At 37.1% G+C, this 19,846-nt stretch overlaps 2 protein-coding genes across 2 annotated transcripts in view; one reads left to right on the top strand and one right to left on the bottom strand.

Moving 5' to 3' along the window:
* Positions 1–19,846, top strand: part of LOC127417779 (RUN and FYVE domain-containing protein 1-like) — a 53,196-nt gene that overhangs the window by 18,329 nt on the left and 15,021 nt on the right. The window contains exons 3-7 of the mRNA XM_051657998.1: positions 14,019–14,119; positions 14,601–14,929; positions 16,888–17,061; positions 17,503–17,620; positions 17,727–17,828. Coding sequence (XP_051513958.1) covers positions 14,650–14,929; positions 16,888–17,061; positions 17,503–17,620; positions 17,727–17,828 — 674 coding nt within the window. The 5' untranslated portion in view covers positions 14,019–14,119; positions 14,601–14,649. The remainder of the gene's footprint in view (positions 1–14,018; positions 14,120–14,600; positions 14,930–16,887; positions 17,062–17,502; positions 17,621–17,726; positions 17,829–19,846) is intronic.
* On the bottom strand, positions 7,257–10,972 carry hbegfa (heparin-binding EGF-like growth factor a). The gene is made up of 6 exons (XM_051658003.1): positions 10,766–10,972; positions 9,975–10,181; positions 9,648–9,852; positions 9,335–9,490; positions 9,133–9,221; positions 7,257–9,039 (listed from the first exon to the last, which is right to left on the bottom strand). Exons 1-5 carry the CDS (start codon positions 10,806–10,808, stop codon positions 9,149–9,151), a joined length of 684 nt encoding a protein of 227 aa, XP_051513963.1. The 5' UTR covers positions 10,809–10,972; the 3' UTR covers positions 7,257–9,039; positions 9,133–9,148.

Raw genomic sequence — 19,846 nt, forward strand, 5'->3', positions numbered from 1 at the left:
TCCCATGTGATCATGTTGCAAAGCAAGACCTACCGTGAGCTCAAATGTTGTAAATCAATAGGATATGCTGCTGTTGAAGCCACCAGTCTGCGTTAGTTTATCTTAATTTTTAAAAAACCTGTTTAATTTTGGAACTCCTTCTGAAGAACTATACTACTTGTCAAACCTGAAGAGTAAGATCCTCCATTCAGAGAACTACAGCAAACAAACTGCGCCAAAACATTTCTGCAGCAAACACCCACTCACATGACGCACTGTGAATGATGCAATCGAGTCGGTCTCGCTACACTCTCAAACTATTTATACATTTGTATATGAATATTTTGCAATAAATTTAAAATATATGGTTTCTATACTGATGATCAACAACTTTAAATCAGTAGTTGTATACTGTATTTTTCCACTGTTTAATTCAGATCCTTAATTCACAATGCTTCATGGGATTGTAGTTCATTCCCTTTTTTTGTCGGATTTTCAAATACTATTTCCCTTCAAAAGTTTGTAATGTTGGGATTCTTCTTATAGCTGGTTGGTTTGGTTCATGGCTTCAACAATTTTTGGAAGACTTTTATGGAATCTATATGGAAAAACTGAAAGAGTGGGCAGATACTGTTGTTCTCAATAGTGACACTGACAGAGATAACACTTTGATTTCTGTGCTGACATTTTTCGCTTAAACCGGCATGAATAGCTTAGAGAGGTTGATGTTTGACAAACCAAGAGAGACATCTTTTTAACCAGCAATACTTATCTGGTGAAGCTGGTCAAACAATATATTTGAACAATATATATTCTTTGAAGCTGGTTGGCCAAGAAAGTCTTGCTAGTTGAGCTAGTCCAGTGGGAACACCAGCATTCAAAACACAACATACGCCAGCTATGCTCATCTTTGCAAAAGGGTTAGATACAAATAAAAAAAGGGCTGCAAATTATTCTAATTCTGTAGAAGGAATTGCTGCATACTCCTGCTTTATAAAGGATGTTGATGATTCTTGCTTCCTCTCCAAGTCTCTTTGTTGTAAATGAGAGGTTTTACAGTAGAACAGTGAGCTCACCATATGAAAAATCCCCTCCTTACATTCCACAGGCCCTGACTACAGCTCCCACCTCTTTGTGGCTCGCTGTTCAGAAACCAAACAGACAAGCGCACAAATTAGAGAGCAGGACCCTTACATTTGGCCTTTGTAGCACCTCATTTAAGGTACTGAGAGAATGGGGGGAGGGGGGGGGGGGGTACCAAGACAAAGGCAATCTGTTTATAGTGTTCTGGTGGTGACAGTATCATGTAGAACTTGTCAACATAGCCAGACATAGCGGTTAATTGATTTACTCTGCTTTAGAAGTCTCCTGTCATTCACCCACAGCTGATACCTGACAGAACACAGACCACAATTACATGCATATTAGTTTCCGATTAAGGTCTATATTCTGATTAAGCCTGTATACTAAAAAGATTGCTTTAATGGAACATTCCTGTATACATTTAATCAGCATATTAACTCAAAACTTGCATGTTTTTTGTTTTTGTTTTTTTTATTTTATTTTATTTTTTTATGGAAATGGAGATACTTGCTCTTGCCATTTATTTTCATTCATTTGAAATTGTTCTGCTCATTAAATTATCAGTTCATTAATTCTCATTCATGTCTTTGACAGCAGCTAACAAGAGTGCAAGGAATTTCAGAATGTTGGTCATGAAACTGCAATGGTGCTGTCATATGTATATTGATTTATGTCCATTTCTTTTAATGTTTGTAAAAAATAATCTCTTTTCTTACTTCAAAGTGTTTCTCTTTGATAGCTTGACTTCACTTTGCCCCTGTCTCCTAGCACTCATAATTACTACAGTTTGTATATGCACAGATTTAAATGAACAGTATATCTTCTAAGTGACACAGAATTCCGATTAATACAAGCATATGCCAGGTGTCATATTCGGATTGCTAAAAACTGGATTATTGTCTTAATCAGGTTATGGAAATCATGTTTATGTGTTTACATGACAAATACATGATCACAATATGGCAAGACTAATCAAAATTTTCATGTGCACATACACACTATAATTACCTGTGTTTACTTGCACAGTAATATATTCCTATATTAACCAGAATTTGTTCATATTCTGTTATGCGTGTCAAATTGTCTAAACATGCACTGTAATAAATAGCTAGAGCAGCATATTCAGTACATCTTGAAGAATATATCAAAGGTAAAGTTGTTCACATGCAGTGTGAAATCGGGAGCAAAAATGTGCTAAAATTTACATTCGCGATTTGCTTAAACCGTTTATGACTTTACCCCGAAAAATTAAAACTGTTTAAGGCATTTATATGACCTTACACATTGTCGGTTTATTAAGCATAATCAGTGTAAGATCATGCAAGTAAAAGCGCTCACTGACACAGAATTCCGATTAATACAAGCATATGCCGGCTGTCTTATTCAGATTTCTAAAAACTGGAATATTATTCCGGTTATGGCAACCAGGTTTATGTGCTTACAAAACTCAAACATATATGTGTGAATATGACAATATTAACCAAATTCTCATGTGCATGTAAATGTTGTCATTGACATTACATGCACAAAAAGTTTCCTATATTAATCAGAATTAATCATATTTGTTATGTATGTGTCATGTAAAGGAATAAACCTGATTTGCCATAATTGCAACCTGACTAAAAATGCAGTGGAATGTGGCCAGAGTGGGCATCTTCAGTGCATCTAGAAGAAAATAGCAGAAAAGAATGTGCATGTCTAAGTTTATTTGGAATATGCTGATTGTTGACACATCCACACTTATCTGTTTAAGTGATGCATTTAAAATCAAGATTTACATGGCAGTAGAAAAATCTAATGTTAGATAGAACTTTTTTGCCCCAAAGGCATGCACGTTTTGGCCAAATCCTCCCCAGATGCATTTACCAGAAATAGGCGGCTATGTGGGGGGGTCGAAGCTATTGTTTATATATATGAGTCAAGACATTCCTCCCTTCTGGCTGAATTCTGCAATGTGGTGAAAAAGGCAATGCACAACACAAGCCACAGCCCTGGAACACCAGTAGATTCCTTAACGTTTATTGATAGCATCCACTGAAAAAGCAATTGAATTTGTTTGCGCAGGATCTAGAGCAAAAAAGAGATTGCTTGTTGTCTCCTCTGTGCTCCACTCCTCCCAGCGTTATCATATCCCTTCTCACATTTGACATTTAATCCTGTTCAGACCCTCCTGGGATCTAAATAGATGGGTGAGAATTTAATAACGTGATAAAGATACACAAGTGTCTGTCCAGTGCTATGTGGTCATGGCAAAAGAATCTATTGGCAGCTCATCCGGGCCATCGGGAGAGATGGAGTGGACTTCTGGCTCTCCAGGGACAGACACAGGGTATATGAAAGAGGTTATGTTTATGCAGAGTTGTCCTCTTAGACAATATTGTAAAAGTGTGACCACTGTTATCATTCAATTCCATTCCTACTCATAATGCAAAGCCTATCCGTTTCCTCCGATAATGTCATGTGCTATGGATAAATGAATGGCTGCTTATACATTTGAAGCATAATTATAGGTGTTTGCTAAGCTTCACTATATCTATTGGCCATACTTGGGTAAGGGGTTTGTTCCTAACCTCTATGATATTCTAGTGCCTAGATATGACTATGGTCCCATGTCCAATTCAAGTGTATGGGATATTTTGCCCAATTTTGTCATCTAAGTCTAAATGCATGGAAAAGCAGTAGCACGAATGTCCACGATAAGATGCATGATTAAAGATTCCATTCATGTTTCATTCGTGCACGAACAATATTTTGTATTTAAGCATAGCAGCATTTTAGCATGCTGTACTAAACAATCAGCATCCATGACCGGAACTATTTGTTTTTCAATGTCCGTTATATAATAAAATGTGTTCTTTTAATTTGTGCCAGCAAGCAACCACCTAGAAACCACCCAGAACACCCAAGCAATCAACCCAACAATGTCTTAGCTAAAAATAAACACTCAGCAACTGTACTGCAACTCACAAAACATTAACACCGTGGCAGCATATTTTTACATGGGCAAGCCCCACTTATAAAAAATAGTTAATTTTCAAATATTTTTGGGGCCAAATTTCTGTTAACATTCAGTCAAGCCCAGTCTCCTAGATACTCTGTAAATAGTTAAAGAGCACTTCACTGTGTTCCAATAGTCATCTTTAGAGTTGAATCACAATGACTCTGTCAACACCTCATCCATCAGAGCTTGTATTTCACCAACAGCATGACAGTGTGTCCGAGTCTACGGCAGCTGGTGTTCTGCAGTGCCAGTGATACAGTATACACCTTACTCACACCCTACTCAGCATGCACACGCAGGTAACCGAGCACAAACAAACACCAAAAACACCCACCAATTCACCACAATGGCGTGACACCCTTGGTTTCACACTTTTAAAGATATCCAGTATAATAGAGGCAAATTCACTGCATTTGCAAGTATTTCAGTGCAAAAAAATGAAGTGTCTTGTTCACTACCCACCTGCAATTCAGTTTAACCAGGAGCTAAATGAAAGGCTGCAGCGTATTTAAATTGTTATTGTCATTCTTTTCAGCACAAACACAACTCCTTTCTCTGTAAATTAAAAAAATATTTAAATTCACAAAACTCAATTAAATATTACCAAAATTCGAATGATATCCGAATTTTAAAGACTATTTTTAAAGAATTTTAAATCGATGTTATCTCTGAAGTACACTATGGCCACAAGACGGCGCAACGAATACATATAAGCCAAACGGCTAGAACGCATTCCATTTTAAACTTAAAGGAATATTCGGGGTTCGGTACAAGTTAAGCTCAATTGACAGCATTTGTGGCATAATGGTGATTACCACAAAATTAATTTAGATTCGGCCCTCCGTTTCTTTAAAAAAAAAAAAGAAAAGCAAAAATCAAGGTTACAGTGAGGCAATTACAATGGAAGTGAATGGGGCCAAGTTTTAGAGGGTTTAAAGGCAGAAATGTGAAGCTTATAATTTTATAAAAGCACTTTCATTCTTCTGTTAAAATTGTATTATTTGAGCTGTAAAGTTGTTTAAATCGTCATTTTTACAGTTGTTTTAGGGTTTGTTGACATTACATCATCATGGCAATAAAGCTGTAAAATTAGCTATAACTTTACACAGAAAAGGTTAGTAAGTGATTTTGTCTCACTAAAATCATGTTTACATGCATATTGTTTATGTCTTGTGGCTAAACTATTGAAACAGTGAATATTTTAATGTTCAAAAATTGGCCCCATTCACATCCATCGTAAGTGCCTCGTAACCCAGATTTGTGCTTTTCTTTTAAAGAAAAGGAGGGGCAAGTTAAAATTATTTTTTGTGGTAATCAGTATTATGCCACAAATGCTGTAGATTGAGCTTAACTTGTATTAAGATTTTTAGCCAGTTCAAAAGTAAAACGAGAAAAGAAACGCTTCAATAGTCAGTTCAAGGTTAATACAGCTAGTGTTGCACGGTATAACGGTGCCACCTACTACCAAGCTTCTCAAGCTTAAAAGTAGTGGAGGTACCAGTGTTTTTCATTAATTACAGCTGCATGTATGATAGTTATATTCCCAGGTGGTAGTGGTATTCGGCAGAATTCGGTTGAGAAGCGGCATTTGTGGCTCAGACTTTGGCTCACTGCGGTAATGGCATGTATCTGAGCCCAGTGCTGCAGTATTGGCTGCTCAAACAGGACGTCAGACAGAGCGCAACATATTTAGCACAGGTTTGAGATGCGCATTTTAAAATGTTGACGTTCTTTTCACCTTACACAGCATCTAATAACGTGTCGCTTCGAGCCTGGATCACAGTGGTGGAGTGATGCTGCACAATCTCAGAACTCTAGAACTCTAGAACCAACACACAAGATCAGGAACTGCACCTAGCAAATTGCATTCAGAACAAATTTGTAGGCGCATTTTTACGCCGTAACCTAATTTGCATCATTTCTTCAGTGAAGCAGGCACCAAAACAACGTAGATGTGCATATAAACAGTGCTGCTGGTGCAATTTATTCTTAGGGAACTGTTATAAACCATTTGCCGGCCTTAAACGCAAGCTGATGGCCTAATGAGATTTCCAACTGTCAGAGTGCGCACTTCCATTGTACAATGGAAATGATCCATTGTTGCAATTTGAACAAGCAGGAAACACCTTGCACAAGAAATAGGTTTTGAGAGAGGCAGGTTTTTACTGGCAAACAATAAATGTTGCTCAACTGAGTCATCTTGCTCAACCTGAGAGTAGAGCAATAGAGATGTCTTAAAGGCAGAGCCGCTACATGAGTGTATGTCATCATGACCTCCCTTGCCTAAGTAATTATCTTGGAAAATCGGCCTGTGCACAGCCCAGGATTATGAATTGTAAGCTCGACATACTGCCAGGGTGTGACCCAAACCCATATGTCCAGACTCCAGTTCACCCAGTACAGTATTCCAACCAGATGTGGTGGAGTTAGATTGAGTAGCTCGTAAAGCACATGGACTGGAGAATGATGTCATCGCTAAAAGCGGGCTGTTGGCCACCCAAGGTGTGATGAGCTACTCAAATCCCCTGCCAGTTCGGTCAGCTGACCATACGATATCCAGTGACAGAAAGCTGGGCGATCAGCTTACACATGTATAAAACAATAAATGTGCTCTCCTTCATGCTGTCAGTTAGTATCATGGCTAATACAGTTCTGTGATAAAGATTGAACGTCTCGCCATACAACCGATTACCCTAAGACCGGATCATTTGATGCCCCTGTACGCATGATGTCACCCTCAAGTAGCTTTACAAACAAACAATCTGAGTCATTCATTAAATTAGACACGGGTCAAGTTTAGCTTCCTTAAGCCTGGCCTTCATACATGTTTGAATGCAACCCCACAGACTAATTTATGAATTTTCCAAAGGTGGTTTGCCACAGAAGTTTTGACATTAGTATTTAACAGTTAAGAGTCAAAAGTTATACAATCAACAAAAAATCCAAGACCACTTCAAACATTTAAAAGGAAATGAGCTCTGTGGTGTGGCTTCCTTTTGAAGTCTTTTGAAGTCTGTCACGAATCTCTTTTTTATTGAAGGGAAGTGGGGTTCTGTTGTTGGTGTATAAAATGGAAGTTTGGATAGTTTAGGTGTGGCCAACACAGAAGTATTGCAACTTTGGTTCAAGGAAGCACAATTTCAATGATGTTGTAAGCGAGTAATGCTAGTAATGCAAGGTGAGGAGTCACATGTCGTCTGGTAGTGAAAGAGTGTTTATTGTGAATGTATTGTACATGTAAATGACCACTGACCACATGTTCAGGATACAGGTGCACTTCACATGAAAGAAAAATCTTTGGAAATTGAAAGGAGGCAGACTAGACAATTTTTTTTCTTGTGTCAAAACTAAGACAATACAGTATACATGTTGTTATTCCAGTTTTCAAAAATATCCTCAAAATGGGAAACCGGTCTTAACTGCTCTCATGAGTAAAATTACTCTTTGTATCTTCCTCCTTGGGAATATACTGAGCATCTGCATTGAAAATGCAGTACAAAAGTATTTTTATATTATAAAGTTTTATTTATTTGCCTTAATTTTCCTGTTTGAGCATTTCAAAATACTGCACACATTTAATGAGACAGTGAGAAAGAAATAATGTCTATCTCTTCTAAAGTAGGATGCTGAATTTAAAAAACAAACAAACAGAAATGATGAACTGCTCAAAGACAGCTTTGTGATTAGGACATGTAATTCACATTTCATATTTTGCACACTGTTGTTTAACGGTGTTAGCATTATACTGGCCAAACAATGAATTTATTTTCTCTTAAAAAAAAAAAAAAAAAAAAAACTTATTTTAAAAGTTCGCTGAAATACATTCTAACACTGTCCTGGAGATTAAAATGATAATAAAAATATTCTAAAATATTCTCTTCATTAAATGCACCAAAAATATCAAAATTGCAAATTATTTAAATATTATTTTGATTTTCAGTCTACCATTTTCAGTACTCACATGAACCTATTACAATTGCTTTTTAATAAATAAAATATTACATTGACAAAACAACAGAGACTGTCAAATACTTTGCCAGTGCATTAGGGCTGGACAAGGTTGGTCTAAATCCAAATAAATATCAATATTTACATAAATAAATAAATTAAAGCATAGCTAACAACGATTAAATACACAGACAATGAAGGAATATTCCGGGTTCAATATGAGTTAAGCTTAATCAACAGCATTTGTGGCATAATGCTGATTACCACAAAAAATAATTTCAACTCGTCCCTCATTTTCTTTAAAAAAAAAAGCACAAATCTGGGTTACAGTGAGGCACTTACAAATGAAGTGAATGGGGCCAATTGGTTAACGTTAAAAAAACGTTGATTTAACTTTAGAGCTCAAATAATACACAAGTTTTAACAGAAGAATTAATGTAATTATACTGTAAGCTTCACATTTCTGTCATTAAGCCTATCAAAAATTGGCCCCACTCACTTCCATTGTAAGTGAGGCACTGAGTTTTGCTTCTTTTTTAAAGAAAAGGACAGACGAGTCCACAATATAACAAGTAATCAATATTATGCCACAAATGCTGTCGATTGAGCTAAACTTGTATTAAAACTGGAATATTCCTTGAACAAAAATGCTTATAAGAATACTTATTTCGGGCGAGATTTCTTCTATACAAGAAAATACCTCGCCCCAATACCCAAACTACATTCCCAACCCAGAGGAGTTCCTTCTCATTCTGTATACAACTAAAATGTCTGAACAGCTTAGCGTCTGTTCCAGACCAAGCCCGTCTGTCAGAGTTCCAGTTCGTAGCAAGTTTTGAGCTGACTGGGCTCTCTTGTGAACTTTTTAGCGAGTCATTCGTGAGTCAGGCCTTTCACAGAGGTGCCGTGATTCCTGCAAACAACAAACACTGTCACTCTATCCTCTTATCCAGCACGCTGCGCTCGCTGTTCCACAGAAACATTCAACTTCGGTGCTTTATTTTGAGGTAGAATTCCCACACAGTTGCCTGAAATTAAAAACAACAGGAATCCAAATATCAAGCGACTGAGTCAAATCGGAATGGACACCATTAATGTAAAATGTGACGTTATCCGCGTACCGTTCTCTCCAGTCTCTTAGTGGTGTGGCGCAGCTCCCAGTTTAATCTTCTCCTCATTTTCCACATTATATGCACCTCGCTTGTGAAACCTGGGTGACAGAAAAGTTATCGAAAATGAACACTCCTTTGACTCAAAACAGTTTGATAAGTGTTATGACTTTTATCAGCTTTTAAAAAGTGAAGAAGGTGATGGAAATCAAACCTGAGAGCCAGTAGAAGTCCGATGATAGTGAGACATAGTGAAGAGAGAACCACAGCCACCACAGCCAGCGCCGTTGTTCGGTTGTACGCTCCCTCGTTCGTCTTTACTTCCAATGAGAAGAAGTGACATCGCTCTCCTGAGTAGCCCTGATCACATCTGGTGAAAAACGGCAAGTCATACGGTCAGAATGAGTAATGTGAACGCTTGATTCATGCCTTTGATTCTCTTAGAGAATTTTAAAACTGAACTATTGAAATAAAATGGAAATAGACATAAAATCACAGCAGGACAGATGACTAAGACAAGTGCTTACACGCATGAAGGCCCCTTTAAGCCCTGCAGATACTGGCAGGTTCCGTGGATACAAAAGTCCTTGTATTTTTTTAGACACGGATTCCTCTTCTTGCCTTTTCCCTTTCCTTTTCCTTTCTTCCTTCCTTGGCCCTTCCTCTTTGAGCCTTCAAGTGTTTCTGCATTCAAAACGGCACTTGGATCCTTGGGTTTGCTTGAAAACGCAGCTGTCGAGAGAGAAAATGGCCATTTATTCACACTGATACGGACACAATAGCATAGTAAGTATACCACTAATGCGAACCGCAATCATTCTGATTCTGTGTTTTGAAAAGAAGTCCTTAATTACCTATAGGCAAACCATAATCCCCAGAAAACTCGTCATCCTCTTCATCATCGTAGTAATATTCCTCTTCATCATGATATTCCACCTCCTTGTTGTCCACAGAAGACCTCCGTTCATTCAGTACATCTAGGAGATCTATCACAGTTGTATGTGCAGGGCTCTGGCTCTCAAACCTCGTTACAGATGCACAACTCACCGATGACACAGCCACTGAAAAGGTCAAAACATAAATAATCAAGTTGAGATTACGGTCATGCATTGGATTTGTTACTACAATGTAACTGCTATGTGCACTGGTTGTCTCAGCACTATAGGGCTGCTTGTAAAACTTTATTGTTATTGTATTTTGGAGTCCTGGTTTCCTGAAAGGTGTAGTGTGAAAGAAGTTTTGGATGGCATACAAATAAGTATGTTTTAAAAGGAACAATAGGTTGTGAGCAATACCTACTACCCGTAGAGGGTGCTGAGAGGCTTCATTTACAAACATCTTGCATGCACAGACACTGAGATAACGAGTGAACGCATGGGTCAAAAATAAATATATCCCAGAATATTCTTAAAACAGCGGCTCAATGACATTGTTGTCGCCCGTGAATAGAATCAATGGCAACATTGGAGATTAGACTGTTTGAGAATGAAGGGAAAGCGTATTTGAAACTTATTATAAAAGCAAAGTTATGAATTTCCATAAGGAATATATAAGCACATACAAAGCCTATACATTTAGCACTTATATAAAGTCCACATGGTTGTGACATTCTAGCACCGTGTCATCGTCTGCCAATTATACTCACCGAGGGCATACAAGAAAAGTCGCAAAACTGTTGACAATTTCATATTTTCCCGTCTGGAGATGACGATAATGGATTCAGCTGTAAAAATAAAATCCTTCTCGCCCTTAAAATTCCTTTTAAGTCCACCATAGAGTTGTAACTTTGTATCTTCAAGTCTCTGAATGCGTGTCTCTGTCGAGTGAAGGTTGAGAACTCAGCCTCGTTCAAGTGACAGTTATTTAAATAGGCGAGAGGCCACGCCCACAGCTTGCGTGTCACTAGAGATTTTCATATAGTTTTATTAACCCATGTAGGGGTTAACAGCTCTTCTTCCCATACAGGAATCTTATAAATGGCCATATATGTAGAAATATATGCCGTTAAAATTATAGTTCATTTATTTAAGCATAGGCCAATATCTGTATGTATTTAAATCCCACTAGTATTTAGAAAAAAGTATGTTACATATACGAAAACGGTTTATTGTAGCCTACTATTTTGAAATATAGGCCTATGTTGCATTTACTTTACATACAAGTATGATGTTTTTTATATCAGTGAAAACCATATATGAACACATAGGCCCTATTTTATTAGTGTGTCTTGCATATATTGCCATATAGACAATTTCAAGGATGTAAACAATCCCAAAGGAACGCTACTGGCCAGGGAGAATTCCTGGTATCATTAAAAGATCCTTTAATAAGGCTCTGGTTTTAACATATTTTCTCTAAGAACATTAAATGTTTGCCTGAAGTGACTTATCCAGACGTGGTGTTGATACTGAGCAACTACGTGAAAGAGGAGTTAAAATTGTATCGTAGTTTAGATGCTCACAATTATTTCCACAGCAGAAAGATCAGGAATATTGGATCGCTCCTATTATAATCAATGAAGCCTTTCAATGAAGCTGTCTGCGTTTTTTTTTTTTTTTTTGCGTGTGTATTCCTAATTTGTATGTCGTTTTGGATAAAAACATCTGCTGAATGACTAAATATAACAGTAAATGACTTGTGCAGCTTCATTCATTATAACGGGAGCGGTCTGTAGTCACGTTTAGAGCTCTACCTCTCAAACTTACAGTTAGTTGGCATAAATTTTGTTCACCTACCAGAGATATGATGGGTGCTACATTTGTTAGTACTGCACATTTCCAGCCGTCTCGCTTCAGTTAAGTGGTTCACACGTCCATTTGTCGTTACTTGTCTGAAAATTTAAACACTTTAATTTCCATTCCAGGCATCTAGAGAGCATCCAGCCACTGAACAACATGGCCCACATTTTAATAATGACACTCTATTACAATCTTTTTAACATTAGTGATGTTAAACATGTTAAAGTCACTATGAATGAAGCACCTTCCGCTGTTGTTTTGAATGAGTATGACAACTAGCAGGAAATGTTCAAGGAACAAAGATGTCACTTCCTTAAACCAATGAATAGTCCTTGAAATGGTTATCAGATATCTGTATGGTGTTTCTTTTTGCTTTTTTTTTTTTTTTTTTATAACAATACCTGTCGTGATCACTGGTTTGAGATGATAAACCTAGAAAAGAAGATATAACATAATGTGGGTGACATTTATTAATTATAATTTCCTTTGAGATTTGCAACTGGTTCAGTAGACTTACAGTTTGTGGGGTCTGGAAATGCAGATTCCAAAAACACAATCACTCAGATTATAAATGTAATTCACTGGTTTAAACCTACATTATACAAAATATTTCAGTCAGTTTCAATTGTATAACAAATTGACAAACTGAACTGAATAATCTTGAATTAATCTACATTATTGTAAACGAAGCATAAATGTGAAGTATTTAATTTAATTTGATACTTCAAATTATGCTTTATTCATAATATGTAGGCCTACATTTTGTTAAAGATTAATATTTTGTCATACAATTTGAATGTGTAAATCTAAAAATAGACTTTTTTGGAATTCTAATTAACTTTCACAGATGGATGCCAGCAGAGGAAATTCTGTTTGGTATAGTTTCAGTCCAAAGCAGCTGTGCTTTGTTTATCTAGTTGTTTCCATTATGAAGCTGATTAGCCAAATACAGCAACATCGACTAAAATTGTACCTAACAAAATTTCCTCTATGCCTCTTGAGTGATTGAGTCAATGAAAAGCTTCACAAAAAGATATTAAATTATGTTTTACAAGTTAAAAATTAATCAGTCTTGATAATCCTTAAAACAGACTGCACGCATTCAGTATCACACCTAGTGGACTACAGTAATCCAGCACAGTAGGCATTAATCATCAGGACATCAGGAGATTTTTTAGTACAAACTAATTTCCTTGAAACCCTCAAAGTCAGGTTGTCTGAATATCCTAAAACTACTTTGCGACACACTCAGAGCTATCTTTTTCTGGTTTATATATACAACACATTGAACATAGTATCAAAACAACAATCCGCAATAATAATCCTTAGAAGAACAACAGGGTCTCCGCACTTTCAATGCTTGGGCCCTAAAATATAAGCAGTGTTTAACTGTTTAAATAAGGTGAACACATTGGATACTGACATCTAGTGGATACTTTAAACCCCTGTAAAGAGTGTTAACCCCAGTGTGCTGATTAGATGTGCAGGAACCATATGGATCATAATATTGAACCATTTTAACTAATCAAAACCATTTAGGAACACACATAAATAGTGGCTTGCTATCAAACCCTGTTTTAATGATTATCTTGGTATTTCTGTGTCAGCTAGGCAGCTGCAAATTGTGTATTTTATATTTTATTTACTGTCAAAAAATAGTGAAGGCTTGAAACACATTTACAGTTTATTATGCCAAATTAGCACGATTTGAGTTTTTGACTAATGTCTTGGAGCAAATGGGTAAGTGAAAATAATATTTGCTATGGTCTCCCAATCATCGCTGTCAAAGTTTACCCTGCAAACATTTACTTCCGTGTTCCAAAACCTGGAGTGTGAAAAAGGTCTGTTATCTGGTTCCCAGAATTCTGATTCCCACCTCTAGCTGGCATATGCCTGTGTTAATCAGAATTTTAGCTCATGTAAACACTTTATTCAGAATACACTCCATAACTGAACAACATGCATTTACGTCTGCGCATGTCATAACATATGTATTTCTGGGTGAGATAAGAGACAGACAGTTATTACAAATCAAGCGTTTAAAGGATACGTGTGTTTTTTTTTTTTTTTTTTTTTTTTTTTTACTAACATTTCACAAACATTAAAAGAAATGTTGATTAAGATGCAGTTCTACATTCTCTCCTTTGTCTTGTCCTCCAGGAAGAAAATGTGTTTTAGGACGTTTTGCCTAACAGCATTTTGGCGCCCTTGAAGGGCACTTTGGGAAGGGGACGCCACTCGAAGAGTCCTTCCAAACGAAAGTAAGAAAGCTTATTTTATCACAAGATATTTAGTGAAGGGTGCATTCAAACTTTAATGCCATGCTCTCTTTAGAGAGCCCACATTAAGAGCTTTGTCCTTTGTAGTGAGTAGGGCATAGGGATGATCACTTTCGATTGGAATTCGCCTTAGTGTGTACTAATTGCCTGGTCTTTAAAATATAGAAAAAAGTAAGTGTCGATAGTTAGACCAGGTTGCTTACACTGACACCTAGTGGCCTGCATGTAAATATGTAAAAATAAATAAATAAAAGGTTTGCATGTCATGCAATGGATATTTTCTATTGGTCCGCCTACCCAAAAGTTTCTGCCTGCGCTACTGTTCTCAAGTTTAAAGTTTAGAGGAATTAAAGTAGTCGCTTGTGAGCGATTTGTGTTGCTTGTTGTACACAGAAACATTGTTGTAGCTAAAAACAAAAATCTCACTGCACGTGTTTCTGTCATTCGATTTGTCTATCCTTAGGGATCATAAGCGATTACTCTGGTCTCCAGTCACGTGCTATGAAGTAAACATGGCAGACGAGGACCCAAACACGAAAGTTGGATGTGAAGACGCTCCTGATAAAGCAGAAGAACCGGAGGCAACGGAACCTGTGCGAGATGTTGTGGCAAACGATAGCGACGAGGCTCGGAAAGACAAGCCGGCAGACAGCTCTTGGTCGGCGTCGATTCTGTCGTTTGCTCGTAAAGCGACGGAGACTCTGAGCAGTGTGAATAACTACAGCGCTGGATTAAAGGCGTCTGACACAAAACAACACTGCTGTGACAGCTCTGACACCATTAAACCCGCAGGTATGACACCTGTTCAACGGTCTGACATAAGGAAAATGAATGCTAGCAGTTTCACTGGCTAAACTTTTGAAAACTTCAGTGGCATATACAGTTAAAGGAATATTCCGAGTTCAATTCAAATTAAGCTCAATCAACAGCATTTGTGGCATAATATTGATTACCACAAAATTTATTTCAATTCGTCCCTCCTTTTCTTTAAAAAAAAAAAAAAGCAAAAATCTGGGTTACAGTGAGGCACCTACAATGGAAGTCAATGGGGTCCATCCGTAACGTGAAAATACTGTTTCAAAAGTTTAGCCACAAGACATAAACTATATGCATGATATCATGATTTTAGTGTGATAAAATCACTTACTAACCTTTTCTTTGTAAAGTTATAGACAATTTTACAACTTCGTTGCCATGACGACATTACAATGTAAACCCTTAAAGGGCTGTATAAACAATTATTAAAAAAAATATAGGCCTACCAGTTTTAACAGAAGAATTAATGAAAGTGCTTTTATAAAATTATAAGTTTTATATTTCTGCCTTTTAAACCCTCCAAAAATTGGCCCCATTCACTTCCATTGTAAGTGCTTCTTTTTAACCATTTTTGTGGTAATAAACATTAAGCCACAAATGCTGTCGATTGAGCTTAACCAAAGTCTCCCGGGTGGCTATTTCCAGTCATGCCAGTGCAGCTCCTGTCTACTTGAATGGGGGAAAACCGAAATCTCAAAAACGGTTTGTCAAGATTACAATCAAAGGGTATATTTTAAATCAGCAGTAAAATCTGACAAAACTGATATCATAAATTTTGCTTTTTTACCTCATATCACGCTAAAAAACAAAATTTTCCCGGCTTGTATAGCGCATGCTCATTCTCAAGTTGATTGACAGGTGATGTCTGTATCTAAAAGGTGATTGGCTCTTTTACCTGTAAGGCGGGACTTCCTTTCTAGATCCGTTTACCATTGGGCACTTGAGCTCCTTGGTTGGGCGTTCCAATTTCTCCCTTTCATTTAAATAGAAGTGGCCTGTCTCTCATAAATAAATAGTCTCTGTTTTAACTTGTATTGAATCAGGAATATTCCTTTAACAAAAAGTACCTTTGTATTAACATGTTTTTTTTTGTTTTTTTTACATGAAGCTGGATGGTAATGCCTTGTTTGATGGACTTCTACCATTGTAATATCATGTTATTGTTTGAAAGGTGCACTAAGTAATTTTTTGTTGATTAAAATTTCTTTACACAAAATGACATGCGTAGCGTTTTTTTATTTTATTTTATTTGTTGAAAATGATGTACACTCACAATTGATGAAGACTCCAGTCATATTGGAAACCTAATAAAAATTGCTTAATTTTATATGGAGCGGGTCGCCCCCTCATGGGCGCCGCCATGTTGACAGCACATGACAACCTGTGTCATGCATTTGACCGAGCTACTACCACTAATAGTGGCTACTACCTGTAGCCTTCACAGGTAAGTGGCACAACATCAAACGCGAGTACATGGCGGTGTTCAGCCGGGGCAGAGAGCTGCAAGCCGTGGCGACGCTGAAACTATCTGCTCACTGCCGCACCTTAGACGCATCACGTCGCGACTCAGTAAATTATTTTGAATTATCATTAAATGTGTTAAATGATGGAAATTTGTCAGTTAAAACAACCTTTGTGTATTGTAGACCATTACAGCAAAAAGGATATGAAGAATGTGCACCTGCTTCCTGTATAAATCTATTTTCACCTGCAGGAACTTCCACTTCCTCCCAAGTTCCATTTATGGTTCTTTTGTTGTCCTGTAACTGTTACTTTAATTGTTGAGTTACTGTTTTATATATGCACGCAGTTACACTGACTAAGCAGAGTGTGATTCAATCCAAAGTGGCCTGATTAATGTTTCTGATGCCGCAGGAAGTGTTTGCACAAGTGTTATTGTAGTTGTGTTGTGATGGCGTCTTGGATCTATTCAGGGATGAAGGATCCTGCAGCATTGGAGAGGTCAAATCTCCTCAGCATGATGAGGCTCAGCATCAACGTTCTGATCCAGTCGTCTCTCAGTCTCGGCCGGATGCTTGATTCTGAGTATCTTCCTCTGCAGCAGTTCTTTGTGGTTCTGGAGCACTGCCTTAAACACGGTCTAAAAGGTGAGATGCAACATTAATGTAGAACTGAATGTAGAATTGGAAGATCTTCAGACCTATTTAATATTAGGTGTCTTTAACTACAAAGCACTTAAGCATTTGATACAATGGACGTATTAAGTACATACTGTATGTTTTTTTTTAATTGTACTGACATTTATAGAACCTGCATTTAATTACATCTTTTGTTATACTTTTAACCTTACCCTAACCCTAAACCTACCCATCCCAGACTACAACCTTAGTAGCAACAAATGTGACTTGTGAGAATTTGGCAGAACAACATGTAGGTGACATTTAAGCATAAGTCAGAAACATAGTACGCATTGTCAGAAGCATAACATAATTTCTTATTCTTTTAATTTTGAAGTGAAATAGGATGTGTTCACCTGAAATTCCTAATTGTTCTTTATCCTACTTGTTTCTGGCTCTCCTTTTTGGCAGCGAAGAAATCTTTCATTGGTCAGAATAAATCTATCTGGGCTCCCTTGGAGTTGATAGAGAAGCTGTGCCCTGAGTCAGCTGACATTGCCACCAAAGTGCGTGATATGCCAGGACTCAAGTAGGTGCCCATCTCAGAAGTGTCTCTTGGATAACATGCTCACTACAGGGTTAGAGAGAACATGCATTTGTTCTTTACATTCATGAGGTTTTATGTTTATTTTTAGGACAGGTCTCGGGCGAGCAAGAGCGTGGCTGCATTTGGCTCTTATGCAGAAAAAAATTGCAGATTACATGAAAGTCCTCATAAGCAGGCAAGACCTTCTTGGGTAAGAGTGGTCATATTATACAAAACAGTCTGGGGCGGGGGGAGGGTTACTTAGAATAAAGTCCACAGCCTGGTAGCATTGTTTATTTGCATGTGCTGTTTGTGTTAGCACCTGATTCACTAAAATAATGCAAAATTGTGCCAGGTAACATGTAAACGTATTTGCATGGGCCAATTCCGATCTTGCGACTGGTTTTGAGTGCTATATGGCATAGGATGCAGCAAACCACCGTTATCTGGTATACTTTACCGGGCACTGTGATCCTAACACCTTATTCATCTCTGTAACAAATGCAGAAAATGTGCTCGACTACACCGCATATCTAGATATATGCAAAGTTATAACGCTCTTCACAGTTGTTTGATCATTATTTGATGAATTACGTCTGCCATGATCGACAGAGAGAGTACACAAACATTACCTGCTTTCCGTAGGCTGTAATAACTCCATGGAGGTTTGGGATTCAGGTGCAAACTGTAGATTAATAATAAATATAGCCGTAAACGGCAATTAGCCAGGAAATTGTCCGAGTCCACGCAGTTTGTAAAAGTGAGAAAAATTACCAAAATTGCCAAATTTGAAAGAACAGATCTGTCAGGAACAAAGTAATTTCATTGCAAAGTACTGTAGTTACATTGAAGGTATAGTATTACATTTGCAGAGCTACAAAGATTTGCAAAAAAACAAAAAATATTTATCTCAGATTTAAAATACACATAGTTTCCAAGTTTTTCGAAAAACACATTTTTACAAACTTTTTCTAGACCATTGATTTGATTCGCATGAAACTGTGCAAGTGTCCTCTAGACACCCTCACAACAAAAAGTTATCAAGCGTTTATAAGATGCAATATAAGCCCATGAATGTTTGGGCTGTGGCCCAAATTCACTTATCAACCTAGAGCTATGATTTGACGAGCCCATACTGTTGCGAAGATACTAGAGAAAACATAAACATGCTTATTTTAGCATCATCTAGGGTCAAAGGATGTCCCAATACCATTTTTTTTTTCTTTTTTTTTTTTTTTTGAGAACGCGTACCGACACATTTTTGGTACTCGCCGATACCCGTTTTTTTTTTTTTTTTTTTTCTAAACTCCATATCAACAGTTAATCAGTTTTATCATCAAAATGGTGTTTAAATAAATGAATTCATTAACTTTAATCAAATGAAAATATAACATTTAATTTTCAACATTATATTGCATTATATTTATCATATGATGTGCTTATACAGAACCTCACAGCACAATCCAAAATACAACATTGGAGTTATTTTTGTCAAATAAAGTGCTGCATAACAGAGCATCACAGATGTGAGATATTGCTTAAGTATAATACAATTACTACTTATTTATTAGTAGTAGTAGTATTACAGAATATAACATAACTTTACAGTAGTGATATATTTCTGCCATACTTTTATCCTATAAATTTACCTTTTATTTTGACAGAGCTTTTATTTTGAAGTGTTTCTGTGTTTTGTTTTTTGTTTTTTTGTGACCAAGGAGCTCTGACGTTATGTCGGCAGATTCCCACTCTGGAAAAGTCGGTCACTACGTGACTCAAAGTGATTATTAAACCGCAAAAGGCTGCTATTTAATTAAATAAGTATGTACTCTGTATTGCCTCGCACTACAACGTGAATTTGCACTCTGTTTACTGTCATCTACTACAAACAGAGCATGTGATGCTCATGACGGTGTTTTCCCTGTATGAGCCAAGGAGGAGCTATAAAAGGTTTGAGCCGCCAGCATCAGTACAACACTGGGTCCATACATTCACAAGCGCTCACATTTAAATTGCATGCAAATTATATTTAATTGCAGCTTTTGCGATTAAATAATCTCACTCGGACATAACGTGATTTTAATTTGTGGGCTGAATGTTTAGGTAATGACATTTGTATGTCAGATGGTATCGGTTTTTGGTTTCGGAGCATTTTTATGAGTACCAGTACATGATCGCGGTATAGGACACAATACCAATATCAGTATCGGGACATCCCTACAAATGAGG

Source organism: Myxocyprinus asiaticus, chromosome 27, assembly GCF_019703515.2.
Source record: "Myxocyprinus asiaticus isolate MX2 ecotype Aquarium Trade chromosome 27, UBuf_Myxa_2, whole genome shotgun sequence".
NCBI classification, from domain to species: Eukaryota; Metazoa; Chordata; class Actinopteri; order Cypriniformes; family Catostomidae; genus Myxocyprinus; species Myxocyprinus asiaticus.